The 19,945-nt window shown below is 46.9% G+C and overlaps 1 protein-coding gene across 1 annotated transcript in view; it reads left to right on the plus strand.

The window, feature by feature from the left end:
- The first annotated feature begins 4,273 nt into the window (after positions 1-4,273).
- MYT1 (myelin transcription factor 1) overlaps positions 4,274-19,945 on the plus strand; it is a 32,257-nt gene continuing 16,585 nt past the window's right edge. Inside the window, exons 1-10 of the mRNA XM_062505370.1 lie at positions 4,274-4,328; positions 6,184-6,214; positions 9,378-9,440; positions 10,147-10,394; positions 11,168-12,040; positions 12,679-12,813; positions 14,164-14,254; positions 14,728-14,841; positions 16,286-16,500; positions 19,097-19,221. Coding sequence (XP_062361354.1) covers positions 4,274-4,328; positions 6,184-6,214; positions 9,378-9,440; positions 10,147-10,394; positions 11,168-12,040; positions 12,679-12,813; positions 14,164-14,254; positions 14,728-14,841; positions 16,286-16,500; positions 19,097-19,221 — 1,950 coding nt within the window. The remainder of the gene's footprint in view (positions 4,329-6,183; positions 6,215-9,377; positions 9,441-10,146; positions 10,395-11,167; positions 12,041-12,678; positions 12,814-14,163; positions 14,255-14,727; positions 14,842-16,285; positions 16,501-19,096; positions 19,222-19,945) is intronic.

Consider the following 19,945-nt stretch of genomic DNA (forward strand, 5'->3'; position numbering starts at 1 on the left):
CCTCACTGAGAAGCAGTTTTGCTGCCTTTTCCCTTGAGGAGCTAAAAGGAGACTCTTTGGATCTTCAAGAAGGGAAGGACCAAACAGAAAACCCTTTTTCAACAATTCTGTAGGAAAAAAAATGTAATTTCTTCTGGCCTTTTTCTTCTGCTGTAATGCAAATACAAGTTGGGGGGGTTTTAAAAACTAAAAATAGGGGCACTATGTGTCTGTCTGTCCCTCTAAAGCACAGATGCTGCTTCTTGCAATTGGCATTTTGCTACATCTACAAATAAGCACTGATGTAAGCTCTGCTGTTTTCAGTGTAAAATAAATATTCCTGCTGAATGCTCACCTCCCTTTGTCCAGCTGAAGGGTTTTTCAGCATGTTTATTTTCTCTGAGCTCCATGGTGCTCTTGAATACATATAAAGTATTACTGCTGACCAGGGGGAATTTCAGCAGGGCCTTTAATGGCAGATTTGCATAGAGCTGTCGAAGCCCAGGCACACCTGGGCATCAGCACGTGCTGGGTTCCCAGTGGGTTTGTGTTCTGCTATGTCCCTCGGCCTTCCATTGGAAAGGGAATGTGTATTAAGGCAAGAAGGAAGAAGAAAATGTCAACCCTTTAGGTACTCCAGAAAATGAAACTTCAGCACTGTGCTGTACTGCTGTCTTGGCAGCAGAACAAGACCTTGACTACAGAATTTGGCTGTTAAAATTCACATTGTGCTCGGGTTAAACTCTTTCTCAAGTTTATCTGTCTGAACATCATTGATTTAAGTCTGCCTCATTGACAAATTATCATTATAACTTGTATTCTGCTCATGTCAGGGAGCTCCTTAAGGCAGGGTAAATAGGATAGGGGACATTTCTTAGTTTTACAGAGAAAACAGGGGAAAAAGGGCACACAGAGATGAAGTGATGTTCCCAAGGTTACCCTGACTACCACAGGCAGAGCACTGATGTTAATCCTGAAGGGAGTAGCCTGAGATCCAGCACAGGGTCCTTTCCTGTACTGTTGGGTTAGGAAATTTGCTGGATGCTGATTTTGATTTAATCTTAGAGATAACCCATGGACAGGATGAGGAGGTGTAGAATGAACCTCTGTTTTTTCCAACCAGACTAACATGTTTGTGACTGGCATCTGGCAGCAATAATTTATTTGCAAGTTTCCTTTTGGTCTGCTTTGTTTTCATTCAGAGTTAAAGCAATAAGCCTGAAATCCAGACAGCTCCTCAGCCTGGCTGTTATGTGAACAAGAGAGAGACCTAATGAAAATAGCCTGTCGGTCTCCAGGACTGCAAACATGCACTGTGTGACCTGAAATTTCACATTAAAACGATCTGTCTAGAGGGCTTCTGGCTGAGAAGGCAGCAATAAAGGACAATGGTTTCATGTAACCTTCCTGCATCTGAGCCTGATATCACGGAGGCTCCAGAATCGCAGTCAGGGCTCTGCCAGTTATTTAAGTTGCCTGGGAGGAGCAGGGGCTGAGCTCCAAAATGGATCTTATTCCTGATGTTTCTGCACTTTGGAGGGAAATTAGGATTTTTAAGGATGATCCTGATGTTGGTTTAAGCTGAAAAAAAGGACTTTGATGGTAGAAAACAGGATCTGGGAGTGCAGAGCCCACCCCATCCTGATGGTAAGTGAAGCATTATAAATACACAGCAGTGAGGTGTGTCAGGTTCTCTAAACAAGTAATGGGGTCTTCCCTATGGGGAGAACTCACAATAATTTAGGAGTGTGGTGTTCAGGTTTTTTTTTTTTTTTTTTTGTTGTTGTTGTTGTTGTTGTTGTTGTTGTTTTTGTATAATAGGCCAGGCAAGGCAGCCTATTTGGCTTTTCCATTCTTTGGTCCTTAGCAAGATTGGGTCACTCAATGTCCCTTCCAATCCTGAGAATTCTGTAATTCTGTGGGTCTGTACCTGCCTTAGGTGGCTTCTGTCCCCTTCACCCATGTGGTGACTGAATCTGCTCCTGGTTTGAAGGAGGAGTGGGAGGCAAAGGGAGGAATTGCTCTGAGGTGCTGTGGTGTAGTGAGGAGCCTGGATGCCTCACTGGATGGATATTTAACTCCTGAAAACAAATGTGACCTGAAATGGGATCTCCCCTATTTATAGATGAGCAGCTTGAGCCCATCCCACCCACCTGGCTAAGAAAAATGAAATTTTGCTTTGCTTTTCCATCCTGTCTGTGTGGGTACAAATCCCTCTCTTTTGGCCAGAGCTGACCCCTCACAGGCACTGCCTATTGCCCTTCCCACAGCCTGACCTCCTCTGCCACTGTGCAGGAAACCCATATTGCCAGGTCACCACCCCAACACACACCAATTCCCTGTGAGAACTGTCAAAAAAGGAAAAAAAGAGAGGGGAAAAAGGAAATTCCTGTATGAAATTCCCGTTGGTTGGAGGCTCCCAGCAATCCAAGGTGCCGTTGCAGCGGCGGCGTGCGGCAGCATTAGGGAGCGAGCTCAGGATCATAAATGTAATGAAGTCCCTGTGACACCTGCTCCTCTCCACACTTTACATGGGAGCCATTGGTCCGCAGGGAACTGGGGCTTTAAAAATACAAATTATAGTAATTGTCTGCTGTGTTATTGGGAAGATTGTAATAAACGTGGAGCACAACACTGCTGTGCCATGAGCTGAATGCTGACAGGATGCATAAATTGCTCCAGGTTTTGATTCCCCTCACCACCCCCCCCTTTTTTTTTTTTCCTTCTTTCCTCTCCAACATGCCCATCTAACAAATCATTGCATGTTAAGATTGAATTTCTGGAAGGTGGCAGTGTGAAGGAGAAAGACGTTTGGGGAGAATTTAATCCGTCCTCTGAGGGGCTTTTAGCTGCGATGCCCCAAGAGCTGGAGACCTTGGCCCCCTCTCCCTGCCTGCCCCAACAACCTCCCTCCCTCTTTGCTGCTCCCAAACCTCAGGGAAAGCACCAAGAAGTGCCTCCTTTGAGGATGAGGAGTCCTGGCCCTCACCCTGCTGGAAATTGAGAGTAGCATTCATCAAGACGTTTTTAGGGTTCATGTGGGGATTCAGCAGCACATTCCCTACCTGCACCACCCTTCCTGCAAGTGGAGCAGTGCACGCTCCACGTGCATGTCCCTTCCTGCCCTGGACCAGGGAGAGCACAGATGGTATCCCTGCTCTGTCAGGGGTGCTGGAGCCATGGAACCTCCTCATTTAGCAGTGATACAGGAGCTGGTTTGTCGCTTCTCTAACTGGGCCTGTAGAGGATATTCCAAGGAGAGTTTGTTTTTATTATGTCAAATCCCACTTGTAAATGGTTCTTTCACCTCCTTTTATCTGTCCTTGTAGTCTCTGGAGGAAATGTCCCACATGGTAACACTGCAGTAGAACCCAGACTGTCTTCCCAACCTACCAGGCTCTGATCCCCTGCCCTGCTCACACCCTGATCTTGCCATTGCCCCTTGGCATTTACTGGCAAACCCTCCTGCCTGCAGAGAGAGCATCTGTGTCAAGAGCGAGATGTAAAACAGTTCTCTGGCCTCTTCAGCAGCTCTTCTGACAACTTTAATGAAATCCCATTTGTATTATTCCAGCCACATCTTTGTGCCTTGCCATCAAATCCCTGCTTTCCTGCTCCCACCTCCAGGCACTGCCTGGTTTCAAAGGTGCTGTACCCCAGAGGTGGCTGCACTTCAGACTTCTGCTACCTTGTGGCATGTGGTGATGTTTAATTAATATCCAGAACTTTGAAGTCCCTGATGTTACTTATTCATGCCCATGTTCCCTGCAGACCTCGTGTTTGATGTCCACATTGTGAGTTATTTAGATGCAGTCCTCTTTGTGGCAAATTTAAGCAGAGAGGAGAGGTTGTTCTTTAGGGCACTTGTGAAAAATTGCCCTTTTCTGGCAGGAGATCAGCTCAGACACATATTCCGAGATTTCTGATTCTGTATTGGCATTCCACCCTGGTGCTCAAAGCAGTTCTGTGCTGTAAATCCAGAGAAATCAGTTCTGCCCTTAACAAGGGCTATCTCAGGCACAGCCAAACACATCTGGGTGTTTTTCTCTCTGCGCTACTCGACAGACAAAGTCCTTCCTGTGTCCCAGGATGTGGAAATTAATTTAAAATTGCTAAATCTGGGAGCTGTGGGTTGAACAATAGCATTAAGGTAAGAAGCCTCCATCTCAAAAACATGGGAAAGGTTTCCCAGCCACCCAAGTATTCACACAAAGTGACAAACACATATGAACTTGTCCTTTGATTATGATTTTCTGGCTATTTCTCAGTAATGATGTTTTTCTTTCTGTTGCAGATGAGTTTAGAAAATGACGATAAGAGAGCACGCACTCGATCCAAGTCTATCCGAGGTGAGTGGGAGCGCTGGGCTGTGCAGACCTCAGCTCTCTGCACTTTCCTTGTTCCAAATAGACTTTGGTTTTTCAAGACCAGGCTTAACTCTTCAAGTTATGCTCACTACCCCTGCCCCAACCCCGCTGAAATCTGCCTAAAAAACCTGCGTATGTCTCAACCACAAAACTTTATAGGTCCTTATGATATTTAACCCTCTTCCTCTACACCCAGATGAAGGAAAATAACAAGCAAATAAGGAAAAAGAGGCCCCCATACCTGCTTTGCTCTAAGGGGATGGCAATCACTGGAACTTCAGATCAGCTCCTGTGGCTTTCATCAGGCTCACTCTGCCAGTGGCTTTGAAGTCGCTCATCTGAGGGCCCCTGGCAGAAGTAGCACAGGCTGGAGAAGCAAATGGGCCATCCCCGGCAGGGATGGGAGGACAAACAGCTGGTTAATCCGAAGATTGACTGATTATTTCCTGTATAAAATATAAAAGAAGAACTGAAATTCATCGCATGATTTCTCCCTTGGAGAAACATAGAGTCTGATAGAGCCTAGGGTGTCACCTCAGGTAGTCCCACAGCCAAATGTGATGGTTACAGAGCAGCCTCTATTTTTTGGTTCATTTTTGTGGCTGTAGATGTGACAAGTGACAAAGGTGGCTGGAAGTGAGGAATCTACAAGGTTGGAAAGGTGTGATGGCTGCAGGCACTGCAGCTTCATCCTACAGCTCGGCTGGGCCACCTCCCTTTTATCCTCACATTCCTTCCTCCCTGCTCTTCACAGCACCTGCTCCTTTTAAAAACGAAACCAAACCCAGATGTTACCAGCTGTGTTGAACTGAGCTTGAATATTTGGATTTCACTTTGTGCTTTGTTGCACATACACAAAGGTGCTCGTTCAGGTTGCAAATTAGAGTGCCCTGATTCTATTTATTTTCTCACACCCTGCCTTCCCCGCACTTGAATCTGGGTTTCTCAATGTGAAAAGGTAATTTATTGCCTGCACCCTGGGACTCGTCACTGCCTCCAGTTTGTTGAAGCTTGTGAGTCATCCTGCCGGGAGCTGGATCCCAGGAAACCCAATTAGCTCAAACAAATTGAGCAAACGTGTTATGGGTTTTAGCCTGGGCAAATGTAGACTTGTGCTGAGAGACTTTTTTTTCCCCCCTCTTGATTATTTGGATTCCTGGCTGGATGTAAAGTTTCAGCTGTGACGTGAAGTTGTGTGTTCTTGTGAGCAGTGAGAAGCCCTCTTATGCACAAGTAGGGAATAATCCCAAAAACATCCTACAAACTCTTGTTTACCCTATACCCCCAGTAACAAATCCCCACCATATGTCTGAGCATTGGCAGGGGCTCCTGCATCAGTCTGAAGGGACAAGGAGAGGAGAAAAATGCTGGTGTTATAGAGGTGAATGTGGCTATTGCAGGAAAACTGCTGTGAATTGTGAAAGAAGAAATTGATGAGCAGATTTAAAGGGCAAAATGAGAGATGAAGGCATCAGAAAACACAGTCTTTATTTGCAAGTGTTTGAGTTACATGTATGCATGTCAGAATAGTTCCACTGACTTTAAAGTCATTGTGGATTCAGAGAGGTCATTCCTGGTGTTTCCAATGTTCACTCACCTGCTGAAAATCAGCACAGGTGTGAGGATTCACAAGGCATAATTATCATTTACTATAGGCTGGCATGCAGCACAGGACAACAGGATACATTGGCCCTTTCTTTTCCAAATGGGGTGTCCGGGGAGGAAATAGGAACCCAACTGCTGGCACGAGACTATCAGTCTTGAGGTGGGATGGGCATCTGTGGTTTGTTTCTGACCTGGTGTTTGTTTCCATTGCTGCATCCTGCCCTTTGCCCAGTGCCCACGGAGCTCATCGGCCAGGAGGTGAGGTAAGGACCCTGCTCCTCCTTGGCCATGGGAGGGATGGAGGGGGCACGTGGTGGGACTGGCTTGAAAGAAGCCCCTCAGCTGGGAAACCTGGGTGAGGGGAACAAACCCACAGGACTAATGAGGTCTGTTGAAGCTGCAGGGCTTCTGTTGGTGGTTGTGTCCAAGTCCTCAGGGTACCACTGACAACACATCAGAGGAATCACAAGAGTTGAAGAAATAAACTGAAGCTCTGGACCAATCACATTAGAGTGGTGTCCCACCCCAGATCTAAACCCCAGTCAAACCTAATGCCCGTGGTTTGTGTTTTGGGATCACTGGGTACAACATCCCACTAACCAGAGTTCTTTCCACGTATTTGTCACATCTCTTCTGGTGCCAGGTGCTCTTTCAGCCCCCCTGTCCTCTGTTCAGTCATCTCTGCTCATTTAGCAGTGCTGGGATGCCAACAGCAGCAGCCAAAAGAGCAGGAGCAGAGCCTTTGCAGCCCTCCAGAGCTTCTCATTAGATGGAACAGCCTCCCCCACCTGTAAGCTCCCACTAAACCTTGCACAGGGACTTATGGCAGAGGTAGGAGCCTTTAACCTAGACAGGCACTAAGAACAGAGGCTGCCCCTCTTTGCAGCCTCCTGCGTGTTTCAAGGAGTAATGGGACCTAAACCAACCCAATTTCAGAGCATTTTGCTCCTCCACTCTCCTATTACTCTGGAGAGCCGGGAGGAGCCAGCGCTGGGCATGCCCCTTCTCCAACTTTTATTGCTGAACACTTGAGTGGAGGTGGTAATTGGAGCAGGTGACATATCTAAGGGGCAGGACAGAGTGCTCCACAAAGCCATCTCTGCAGCTGTCACCTAATTGCCTGAATAACTGGACGATTAATCGACTAATTGGAAGCAGGGCATCGTCTGCATAACAATAAGAAGCCCTTTTGTCAAGCAGATGAAGGCTGCGGAGAGGGGGAGAGTTGATCGGTGTGGTGGCTCTTGAGGGATGGAAAGCAGCTTTAATAGACCTCGAAGCCCATTTCTCCTTTCGGGACTCCTGCCAAAATACACGAAAACTCCCCAGCGGAGAGTGGGAAGGGAAAGCTTGGCCCAGAGCATGTAGAGCATCACCTTTGTGCTGGTGCTTTTTAAAGGCATTAAATCTACCAAGTGATGCCAGAAACATCCCCAGTCGACACCTGCTTCAGCAAATCTCGATGCTGAACCACTTGTCTCTTTCCTACATACTTTTTATTGCAGGCTTCATTTAACCACATTAAAAATGGAGTGATGGGTAATCTGCTTTAATTGATACAGGCAAACTTATAAAAGCCTGTAACATCTTCATCAGAGCTGCTCTTGTTTGCCATTGAATAAGGCCTTTTTCAGGCAAGTCACTGGTGACATAAACACTGCTCTCTCTTTTGGTGTGCAGTCACTGAAAGTGTGGCTGGGGCTGCTTGGGACAGAGCAGCCTCAGTCAGGCCGGAGGGCAATTAAAATTAAATAGACTTTTAGATCATAAGCAGTGAGGAGAGGAGCTCCCTCTTCCACTTGCACATGTTAGTGGGGTGAGATCTTGTTCCCTATGACCTCGAGTGTCCTGCTGGAGAAGGGACACCGTGCTGCCAGGTTAGACCTCAGTGTGGTGGGGCTGGGGCTGTGTGTGGATACCAGAAGAGCTGGGAGCCATCCCACAGGAGATGGCATTGGAGGATGTGCAGCGTCACAGGTTCAAGCCAGGTCACAAGCAAAGGGGACAGCAGGAAAGGGGGGGACTTATCTGGAGGAGCCATGAGGTGCATCTTCCACCTCCCCAGAGTACTGTGTCCCCTTAGGGGATGTGGTGCCATCATTTGTCCTCTCAGCATTTCCTTTGCTAACCTAAAGCCACTCAGTCTCCCTGAAGGAAGGATTCCTACCCTTCTGACAGCTCAGCAGCACTGTCCTGCCTCTGTTTTGGGTTGAATTATAGTTTTTGAACACAAAGATCTGACTTGTATTCTAAGGAGTTGAACCATTAATAACCTGCCAGTGCACCCAGAGCTGCTGCACCCATTAGTGCATCCAGACCCTCTGTGTCCTCAGCTTCCTGCAAGGGCTCAGCTCTGCTGAGAGCAGAAATTCTGAGTCCCTAAAGCCTGACTTGGCACTTGGTACTATTTAATGTTGTCCCATGTCTTTTACTCTGAGAATAACAGGCTGGCCAGATCCCCTCTGGGCTGGTGATGCCTTCTCCCTTTGCACTGTCATCAAGAGATTTCATTAGCGCTTCCAACTTCCCGGGCTGAGGGTGATACAGTGCTAAATGAGGTTATTAATCCTACACGACTCCAGAATTCCTCAGACATCAGGCAAGTCACTTGGGCATCCCGTAATCAATGCCATAATCTGGTTTTGCCAGAAAATGTTTGCTTTAATGCTTCTTATCTGGAGCCCTTACAGCTCCTGAAGCTGGGACTAATTACCCCTGCAGGGGAGGCTCTGGTCCCCGGCGAGGGATGCTCAAGTGAAGGCAGCAGAGGCTGTGAGCAGGCTCAGAGCTCCCTGCAAGTCTTTAACTCATCCTCTCCTGCATAGCAGCAGGAAAAAAATGCAGGGTTTTGGGACATCTACTCATCTAAATCCCATTCATTGCCCCAAAAGCAAGGTTTTGAGGATTTTAGTCCTGGGGATCTCCATCCATTGTGTCGGGCTAAAACCTCCTTGATAAAATCCCAGACTGCTCTTTCCCAAGACACACATTTCTTACTGTAAGTGGCCCCAGTTCCCTGACAAGCCACCAGATAAGGGAAAATCCCATGTTGTCCTCCTGAGAAAAAGAAAACTGGAGTGTAGCAGTGGGGAGGCAGAGTGCAGTAGCTGTCTGCCTTTAAAAGCTTGCTCTCACACATGCAAATCTTTAATTAAACATACTCATAAACTATAGCAAACTGTTCATCTAATTAAATGGGGTGAGTAATTTCATTATTTTTTTAGCAAACTGCAAAGCTTCTCTCCTGTCCTCCTCCCTTGGATTTCAAAGGGACAAACTGAACCATTTGAGGGAAATTAACTTGCTGTTTGCAGTTAGCTTGTTCCTTGGGCACAGGACCTGTTTAATTGACTGTAGTTTATACAATCCTAATTATTTCTCCTGGTCCTCTTGCTTTTCTTGATGGTTGTTTGTTTCCCTCCCAAGCTGTCCAACCCCAGGCTGTAATGGCTCAGGACATATTCGTGGGAAGTATGCGAGACACAGAAGGTGAGGTGGGATTGGAAGTGGCAGGGATGGAAAAATGTGAACAACAGACCCAAACACAGGTGTGCACTGGAGAAAGTCTGGTTCAGAGCAGCAACTCGTCTGCTCCAAATATTTTTGTTTCTGGCTCTCCATCAATCCCTAAGGCATCCTGGAGGGACCTGCTTCTCCAGACTCATAGCAGCCTTCCTACAGACCCCAAACTTAGCCAGAAGTGCCTGACTCAGCTGTCTGGGGCTTGTGGGAGCTGCTATTGGGCAGAGATTTTAGTCTGCCTCGTGCCTCTGTGGATGGAGAAGGCTAGTGAGAACATATTGGCTGCCTTGGAGGCCATGCAAGCCTTAACTGAGGGTTTTATCACCCCATGAATTCTGAAACTGGAGCAGTTGGTGGATGTGTCCCAGGGGCTGGTTCTGCATCCCATGCCTGGTTTCATGGTGCCTATCACCAACATTAGTCCTGGGGTGGCACATCCCAGCACTTGTGTGCTGATTTCCAGAAAAAAGTTGATGTGATTACACAAAGTCAAGGTCTAAGAACACATCTGGCTACAGAGGCTTAAACCAGCTAAAAATCTGGGGTGCGGGATGATTCTTGTGGTAGTATTTGTGTATTTGTCCCACTTATTTTTGCCTAAGTGGTTGGGATGAGATAGCCAGGTCTTTCTCACTCAGCAATGCCTCCTCTCTGCTCCTTGATCCCATGGCAGTTTACAAAGCTGCCCTCTAGCCAAGAAGAGGAAACTTCAGGATGCTGAGGCCGAACATCTGGTGTCGAAGAGGAAATCCCATCCGCTCAAACTGGCCTTGGATGAAGGCTACAATGTCGACAGTGATGGCAGCGAGGAGGCCGAGGCCAAGGAGGAGTCTGGCTCCGATGAGTCGGAGGGGATGCTGGAGGAGGACGAGGTGGAGGCAATGGAGCAGGAGGAGACCCACAGCCCCGAGGCAGCAGAAGGTTCTTTATCATTATTGATTGCAGAGCTGTGTTCTGCAGATGAAGAAAGGGCAGGAAGTGTTAACAGCCAGGAGTTATAGCTCCTCTGAATTATGTACAGGATGGATCCCTCAGTTTTTGGGGGAACTCATTGTTGGGTACAAGCACAATAGCAATTCTCTGGTTAAGCTGAGAAGGCTCAGTGCCTTTAGTGTCTTAAAAATGAGAGCTTTTCTATCAGGGATGCTCCCTAGGGAAAGACCCATGGAAAGCACAGAGGAGCTTGCTGTGGGGTGGGGAAGGCAGCCAGGGTCCCACACAGGTGCCATGAAGGGCTCAGCAGTATCCTCTTCCCTGGACAGATCTGGCCACTATCCAAGAGCAGAGGAGCAGCAGGAAAAGGACATGGAAAGGGACATGGACTTTCAGCTGGAGTCCTGATACTGCCTTACTCTCTGGTTTGGAGCCCTGGCCTGGGGACCACTGGCAGCAGGAAGATGATACATCTGAATCCCGTGTGGAAATCCTCTTTTTACCTGCCATCCCCAAATTCAATAAATTAAGCTGCTCCAGGGGTGGAACTGCCAGGCTCTGGTTTCAATTAAGTTTAAGTTCAACAAAGATGTATTTTATGAATTTATATAATTACTTTCTTTGCCTCCTTTTTTATTCCCTCTTCTTTTCTCGTTTGCTCCTTTCTTTTCCTCCTTTTCTCATTTCTTCACTTTTTTTTTCATCTTTTCCATCTTTTCTTTCTTTTTTTCCTTCCTTCTATTCCTTCTTACCCCCTTCAGAGAGAAGCCCAGCAAAATCAACCCACTACGGACAAAACACAGCAACAAGTACATCTGGGCCGAGCAAGGCCAACTATAGCAGCTACCAAGAAATAATCGCCAACTCTCTCCTGAACTTAGGCCAAATAGCAGAGGAAACCCTCGCCATCGAAGGACAGCTGCCCGAAGCGGGGCTGCAGGGCTCCAAGCCCGCATCCAACGTCGTGCATTTGGTCCACGAGGATGTGGGAGAGGAGCTGGTGGAGGAGGAGTGCGACAAGGAGATCATCATCCAGACGGAGGATGCGGAGGAGGTCATCGAGGTCACCAGTGAGCGCAGCAGCGAGTTGTGTCCAGAGCCCCGGGATGACGCAAACGGAGAGGAGTCCTGCAAAGTGGAAAAGGCTGAAGCAGAAGAAGAGGATGAGGAGGATGATGATGATGAGGAGGATGAGGAGGAGGAAGAGGAGGAAGAGGATGAGGAGGAGGAGGAGGAAGAGGAAGAAGAGGAGGAGGAAGAGGAGGAGGAGATGGCTCCTGAAGTGATCTGCGAGGAAGCTCCTCACACTTCTCAGGACCCCCAGAAAAGCCACTGTGAAGGGCAGTTCAGCCCCAAGCCCGAGTACTCGGTCATCGTGGAGGTCCGGTCGGATGACGATAAGGACGATGATGCGCGGTCCCAGAAATCAGCCGTGACCGATGAGTCGGAGATGTACGACATGATGACCAGGGGGAACCTGGGGCTGCTGGAACAAGCCATTGCCCTGAAAGCCGAGCAGGTGAAAATTGTGCGGGAACCCAGCCGGCTACCAGGAGAGCACGTGAAACACTTCCAGGTGGAGGACAAACAGAACAAACCGCTGGACAGCATCCGGAAGAGTTACTATGGCAAAGGTAAGGGACAAAGCTTTGTGTATCTCACTCCTTCCCATCCCTGGTGGAAGACCTGAACTTGTCTGCTCAGCACAGACTATTAGGCTGATGTGGGGGAGTTCACAGCCCACAAGGGGAATTACATCATAAATCCTCAAGGTCCAGAGGGATGGGGACATCCTTGATGTTAACAATGAATGCATAAAATGGTGGTGTCCTCTACACCGTCATGAGGGTTCCTCCCTCCGAGAAGAGGAATTGCTCCACTAAATTGTCAGTTAACTTTGAAAATCTCAGCCTGAGCAGAAGGGTTGGTTTAAAATCCAAGTGGATTTTAAAGTAGTGGTAGGGGTCTGGCCCCAGAAACACTAGGGTAGGGACTTCAGCATCCCCTGGCTCTGAGTCAAACTGCCTGCTCAGTCACTGTGAGTGTCTCTATGCTCTGAGTTGTGTTAGTTCCTCAAATCACTATGCCGATTTCAATTTTTGAAATTTCCAGTGTTATGCTTCCGACTCCAGGAAAAAAACCTCCAAACCCAAAGGTTTCCCCCTGCTTGACTACAAGGGTGCAGAGAAGCATCCTCAGCACTTTTTCTACTTCTTCCCCCACAAATGCACTAAAAACCTGCTTCCCTCTGCCCTTTCCCCTCAACCCTTAGATCCTTCAAGACCTGAGAAGCGAGAAATCAAATGTCCAACTCCTGGCTGCGATGGGACTGGACACGTCACGGGGCTTTACCCTCACCACCGCAGCCTCTCCGGTTGTCCGCACAAAGACAGGATCCCCCCCGAGAGTGAGTACATGGTGGGACACCAAGGGCTGCTTCAATTATTCTGGAGCTTAATTTTCTTGGGAAATTTCTCAAATGATATGGATTTTATGACTGAGTCCCTAGAACAAGTCTCGTGTTATTCCTTGGAGTATAACAAGAGTTTTTGGCATGGGATGGTGCTTTTCCAAGTTGATCTTGGATGCTGTTATCCACCCAAGTGTTATCACTAATCACAGGAAACATGATGGGGATTTACTTGGAAGTCCTGTCCTTCTTAAAGGATTTTTAGCACCATCCTGTGGAGAATGAGATCCCTTCTCTGAAAATTAAAGAGAGGCTTTAAAAACCCCTGCCCACCTCCAGAGGTGTGTTAAGCAGTGCCTCTCTTAACACTGGAAGTCACATATTTTTCCCTAATTTGGGACATCATGTTGGGAAAAAGGGATACTATTCTTCCTTGCTGTCCAAATATGTTGCCATGTAGGAAAGAAGATGAGTGATTCAGGATATGTAGGATTGCTGAGTCTCTTGTGCTCTAGTCACTGCAAAATTCCCAAAGTGCTATACCAAGATTCACCTAGTCTACAGAAAATATTTATCATCCTCATAACAAATTTTTATATACATATGCACAGAGAGAGACTGCGTTTCTACCTCACTACCAGCATCCTAAATAGCCTTCCCTATACAGATACATAAAAAATCAATGTTGTATGTTTATGATAATGGCATAATAGACCAAAAGAAAGAGGAGCCCTTCCTTATCAGTAATTTCAAAGGTTGCAGGCCTGACATAAACACAGGACTGGAAGAAACAAGGAGAAAATACAGTTATCTTCACAGGCAGGAATGCAAGCAAAATATATTAATAAATAACTAACACAAGCTGTGGGCTTTACAAAAGCTTGCAGATCAAATTATTTTCTTTACTTTTAAAGTCAGCGCTGCAGGAAGCAATAATCCTGAAGATTAAAAATAAAAAAAAAAAAATCAAACAAAGACTAGTCCTAAGGATAAAAGCAGAGCTACAACTTCAATCACTTAAAACTACCTGAAACTGGAGACCTGGTTCTAAAACAGGGGTGGGGAGGAGGTGCTGGATGGGGAAAACTGAATTGCAAACAGAAATTGAGGAGAAAGCCCAGGCTGTGTGCAGAGATGCTAATCTAGTGCTGACCTGGACACTGCTGCCTTGTAAATCTTTTCTTTTTTCCTCTGCAAACTCTAATTACAGCCTTTCACATTCCCTAATTTCTAGGAAACCAGCGTACAAGGCTTGATGATTCTTTTCTTTTTTTTTTCCCTCTCTGATTTTTTATTAAGTTGTTTTTCTTTCCCTTCCCTTCTCCCCTTCCCCTTCTCGCTCCGAAGTCCTGGCGATGCACGAGAATGTGTTGAAATGCCCCACGCCCGGGTGCACAGGACAGGGTCACGTCAACAGCAACCGCAACACGCACAGGAGGTACTGGCTTTGGCTTGTTGCACAGGCAGGGGGTGACACGGTGGGGAATAGCTTCCAAATGACAGAGGGCAGGGTTAGATTAGAAGGAATTCTTCCCTGTGAGAGTGGTGAGGTCCTGGCACAGGTTGTGTCATCCCTGGAAGTGTTCAAGGCTGGGTTTGATGGGGCTTGGAGCAACCTGGGAGAGTGGAAGGTGTTCCTGTTCTTGGTGGAGGGGTTGGAATGAGTTGAGCTTTAAGGTCTTTTCCAACCCAAACCATTCTATAATCTATGATTCCATGATTCTGTGTTGATGAGGTACAAGGTGAATTTGTCTTATTGTTTGTTCAGTGTGGTGGAAGCAAACACTTTTCTCACAGGCTCAGTGAAGCTCTAGGTCCATGAAATGAAGGTTTTTGTGCTCATTCCTCATGCTTGGTTTCCTTCTCTCTTTCTCTTCTACAAAAAAAAAAAACCCCAACCAACTCCCACAGTTTATCTGGGTGCCCCATTGCTGCTGCTGAAAAATTAGCCAAATCACATGAAAAGCAACAAACCCAATCTGGTGATCCTGCAAAGACCAGCTCCAATTCTGACCGGATACTCAGGTAAGGGGGACAGGAAGGCTCAGCTCCATGTCCCCACACTGCCCCGGCCCTCTGCACCTCCCCACACTCCCAGGAACAGCCACCACATCTCCCTCCAGCTGTATCTTGATACTGCTGAGTCCTGTTATTATGATCATACGTCTCGCCAAGGTGGGGAGATATTTAATTGATGATCCCAGGGAGAGCATTGAGGACAATGAATTGCTTCTGTAGCATCAATTAATGCTGAGGCTACAGGCCAAAGGGTTTTAGCAGTGCAGCAGAAGGCACTTGTGCCGATTGCTCTGCAGCACAAACTGCCAGCGAGGGCTGGTTATTATATCAGCATTATAACTAGGGTGGGCTCAGGGAGGAAGAGGAGGAGATTTAGGCTACACACAAATCACTCCATGGCAGTCGTGCATTAAAGTCCAGCTGCTTTTCTTCCTTAGCCTGCATGTTTCAGAGTAGAGGAACCGGCTGCTCGTTTCCAAACCAGTCACATTAATTTTGATACTTTGCCCGTCTTTCTCTTCCTGGGAGAAAGGGCTGTCTCCCATTAAGGATGTCCCTGATAGATGCTGGCTTCCCTAGATGATGTGATTCATGAGGCTACAGATGGATTGGAATATGGTTGGTTATTTTGCAATGAGAGCAGGATAAAAACCACGGTGCGAAGCCCGAACAGCCCTCCCACAAAGGCATTGAGCTCTGATTCATTTATTTATCTGCTCCCCAGGACTGCTGAGCACCCTGGTGCTCCAGCTCTTGCTACTTTGGAAAGGCCATTTAGGGCGATTACTTATTTATTTGCAGCGGAGCCCGCGCTGAGCGCTCTGAGCGCATCACGAGGACGGTCCATGCTCCAAGGAGCTCCCGCTCCGAGGACTCTCTGGTGGAAAGAGGTCACGGGAAGGAGAATAACAATAGGCCATTTATATACAATTTATATGCAAGACAAATTGATTCATGATAGGCAGCCCTGTAGCAGCGGGTCTCTAGGAGGGGCTGAGGCAGGAGAGAGGCCCTGGTGCCTCTGCAATGAACCTGCAGCAGGGAGCTGAGCTGAACTGGGGTCCTCGCCTTTGTGTGCCACCCTATGTCATGAGGGTCCCATGAGGGAGTTATTGCCCAAGTTTGTTCTCTTCTGGAAAGTGCTGCCATACCATGACAGCCTGCAAGTGCATAGTGCTGGATGAGGTTGATGCCTTGATGTTTTGTTTAGAAAGAGGAAAAAAAAAGAAAATAAGATAAAAAAGGATAGAAAAAGTAACACTGGAGTCTGAGAGATCCAAATCACAGGCAGACTTGCTGAGGGAGAGCAAAAGGACTGTCACTGCCTCCTCATCCCAAGTAAGCCTTAAGGAATGAGATACACCCATGCCCCCATTGTGTCTGGTCCCCTCTCAACAGTCACTTCATCAAGGAAAAGAGAAATAATTGCTGTTCATTGTTTCATCCTCAGGCCTATGTGTTTTGTGAAGCAACTGGAGATCCCTCAGTATGGAAGCTATCGGCCCAACATGGTCCCAGCAACCCCCCGGGCCAACTTGGCCAAGGAGCTGGAGAAGTACTCCAAGGTCACCTTCGATTATGCAAGTTTTGATGCTCAGGTTTTTGGCAAACGCATGCTTGCCCCAAAGATTCAGACTAGCGAAACCTCACCTAAAGCCTTTAAATGTAAGTTGGGAGCAGAGATGGACTCGGTTTTTCCATTTTCTGCCTTTCTCAGCATGATGCGAGGCTCTTGGGATCATGGCTTTGGGGTGATGGGAGATTCTTGGGGCTGAGCTGCTGGACCCTCCTGGGATGGGGAGGGTGAGGTGGGTCCCAATGTGGTCACCTTTGATGGTGAGGGGAGCCCATGGCTGCTGGGCAAGTTTGTTTGAAAGAGAGTCTCTTTGGCTTTGGCTTTGGGATGAACTGTGATGGGAACATTAATCTGAGTGATGTCTCGAGGTGGGATAAGTTACACAGTTGTCCTCAGTTGGTCTCCGTTGCTTTGCAGCTCATATCTATTGATCTGGCTTTCCTCATCTAGCTAAATGGATTACAGTTTTCTTCTCTTCCATCTTATATATGACCCACTCCCCGCATTCGTCTTCCCTGCCATGCTCTGCTCTCCATCTCTACCTATCGATCACCCACCTCTGTCTTCCAGCTCTTTCTTATCGTAGTCACCCACCTCTGCTCTGTTCTGAGGACCTTGCACTGGTTATAACTCTGGGTGAAAATGAAATGGCTGAATAAGCCCTGAGGGTCCAGGCTGCAAGGGAAAGAGAGACCCTGCATGAGGACACAGCCCTTGAAAATGGGTTATTTGATGCCAACTGCACACCTCAAGTCATTTTATTGAGGGGAAAAAAAAATTAGGAGCCCAGTTTGTAGAAGTCAGCAGCCTCAAGAGGGCTTTCTGTCTGCATAATCCCACTTCCACAATCCTGCTTAATCCTGATGCAGCTGCTCTCTAAAAAAGTGCTTGTACTTGAAAGCATCCTGGTTGTTGCACTACAATGGGAGCGCCCTTTATTACAGTACTAAATCTGTACAGGATCAGACAATGAAATTGGATGGAGGCCAGAGAGCACAACTGCCACTGTCATCCTGGGTTAGGGCTGATGGAAAAGTAATTTGTTTCCCAGTGCAAGTGATTCTCTCGCTGAATAGATTGTGTTATTTGCAATATTAGCAAAGAATTTTCAGGGTAATTGTACTGACAAAAATAATTCCAGCAGACCCACTAGGATAATCCTTTCTATTTTTTCTCATCACTTATTTCACTAATTTGCTGATTGCGAGTCTATTAGTGGTAGAAATACTTATGAAATGGAAAAGCATTGCTGAGCCTATGGTGTGAAATTGAAATTGGCATCTCCCGATCCTGGATATTGTCAGGTTGGGCTGGCGGATCCTCATGCCCCGCCTTGAAGACATGGATTAAACCGGACAGGAAAACAAGCAGCCAGACACAAGAATAACCATGTGGGCAAACCTCCAATGAGTTAATCAAAGCGACAGGATGAATATGATTGCCAATCATAGCAGGGAAATCTGCTCCTTTCACTGAGAACTTATTTTAAAGAGGTCTTCATCCAGAGGGATTTATTTTCCCCCACATGCGTGTGCATAACTCCCATTAATGTCAATATGCATTATATACGCACGCAACGAGGAAGAAAGCAATGCTGGGGAAGATTAGTATTTTATAGTGTCTTATATTACGAGTTTGTAATGGGAATAATGAAATCACTTTGCTCCTTGGCTGCATCAACTGAGGTTGGCTTTGTTTTGCCGTGATCAGGCCAAAGCTTATGAGTCTTCCCTGGGTGAGACTCCCACTAAAGGGGGGATGGTTTCCCCCAGAAAGAGCATGGTGGAATGAATTAAGAATTTGATGATTTTGATAATTGATTCAGAATACAATCCTGTGACTGTTCTAAATCAGATGATCTCCTGTTTGCACCCACTGAAACTACTGATGGCCCCTAAATGGGATCAGCTTCAAGTTTTATTAATAGGGAATTGTTAGCTATTAGCAGAGAAAGTTTTATTGTGTGTCCACCCTGAGAAATAATTTAATTTCACAGGGTATGAAGAGGAATTGCATCTCCAGGCTGGCTTTGCTGCTGCTGTGACATACAGGAACAGAGCAGCAGCGTGGCTATGTGCAGCTGTGCAATAAATCCTGTTACTCTGGCATATTTAAATGATATGTCAGCTGTCAGAAAATCCATATTTCACCAGTGTCATCCTTGGAAGCTCATGTTTTATGACCATGTTTTTTCTATTAGTGTAATTTTATAAATTTAAAGTTTTCAAACATGCTACTAAAAATCTCCCAGCAGCCCTGCAGATAAGTTATGGACAGAGAGAGAACAACAAAAAAAAGAGCCAAGAAGCTTCTCTAAGCTTTCTCCTTCAACTGCTTCCACTGAGGAGCAGCTCTAATGAAGAAAAGCACTTGTGTTTTGGGTATTGATGGCAGAGTCAGTTAATGAATTAACCTTTCACACTAAGCACAAGCTGCAGCCAGCACTGCTCCTGTTGCACATCCCAGGCAACAAACCAGCCCCTGGATTGGGAATAACACCAGGAACTGCACATACATTAACCATGTCACACTGACTTAACCTTTCCGTGCTGCTCATGCCGCTTATACATTAGTCTTGTGTTGTTCCTTCTCTTTTTATTCCAGCCAAACCTTTTCCAAAGGCCTCTTCCCCCAGCCACAGCCCCTCCAGCAGTTACATGAAGAGCACTTCATCTTCCTCCACAGGCTTTGACTACTCCCACGACGCTGAGGCTGCGCACATGGCGGCCACTGCCATCCTCAACCTTTCCACCCGCTGCTGGGAGATGCCCGAGAATCTCAGCACAAAACAACAAGAGGTCCCTGGCAAGGTGGGTGAATGTGGCCAGGAACCACTGCCTAGGGGCCAGACTTGAAATTTGGGATGGGAGAAACACCTTGGTTTACTCTTCCTTCAATTCTGTTTTTTTAAATATAAAGGGAATGAAGGCACTCATCCAAATTCACCTTTTTGGCTCCCTACTTTGGGTTTGGAGGAGGGAATCTTGGCTCTTGGAGTGATGTGGAGGTGTCTAGTGGTTCAAATTACCCGTGTGAGATGAGCATCAACCCCAAGTCTTGAGCTGAGACTGGGTATAAGGAAAAAATTATGATTTATGATAGTCAAGCCCTAGAACTGGCTGTGCAGGGCAATGATGGAGTCACCATCCCTGGAGGGATTTAAAGGACATGTGGATATGGCACTTGGGGATGTGGTTTAGTGGTGGCCTTGTCAGTGCTGGGTGAATGTTTGGACTTGATGATCTCAGAGGGCCTTTCCAACCTAAACAATTCTGTAATTCCATGATTCTCAGAGCTGGTTTCAGTTGTTCCCTGGTCATTTGAAGTTCCTCAGTTGTGTCCAGTCTGATCTCCAGCTGTTTTTCAGAGGAACACAGGTTTTCCCAAAGTCCCATGGAGCACTCCCAACCTTGGGCAAATGTTTTAGATGCCATGAGGCATCCTAAGTGATACTAAATTACCGTGTTCAATCAACTGAGTTAAAATACCACCCTGCTGGTAGTAGAGGGGTGCCTTTGCATGACAAGTTCCTGA

The sequence above is a fragment of the Cinclus cinclus genome, chromosome 18 (assembly GCF_963662255.1).
Source record: "Cinclus cinclus chromosome 18, bCinCin1.1, whole genome shotgun sequence".
NCBI lineage: Eukaryota > Metazoa > Chordata > Aves > Passeriformes > Cinclidae > Cinclus > Cinclus cinclus.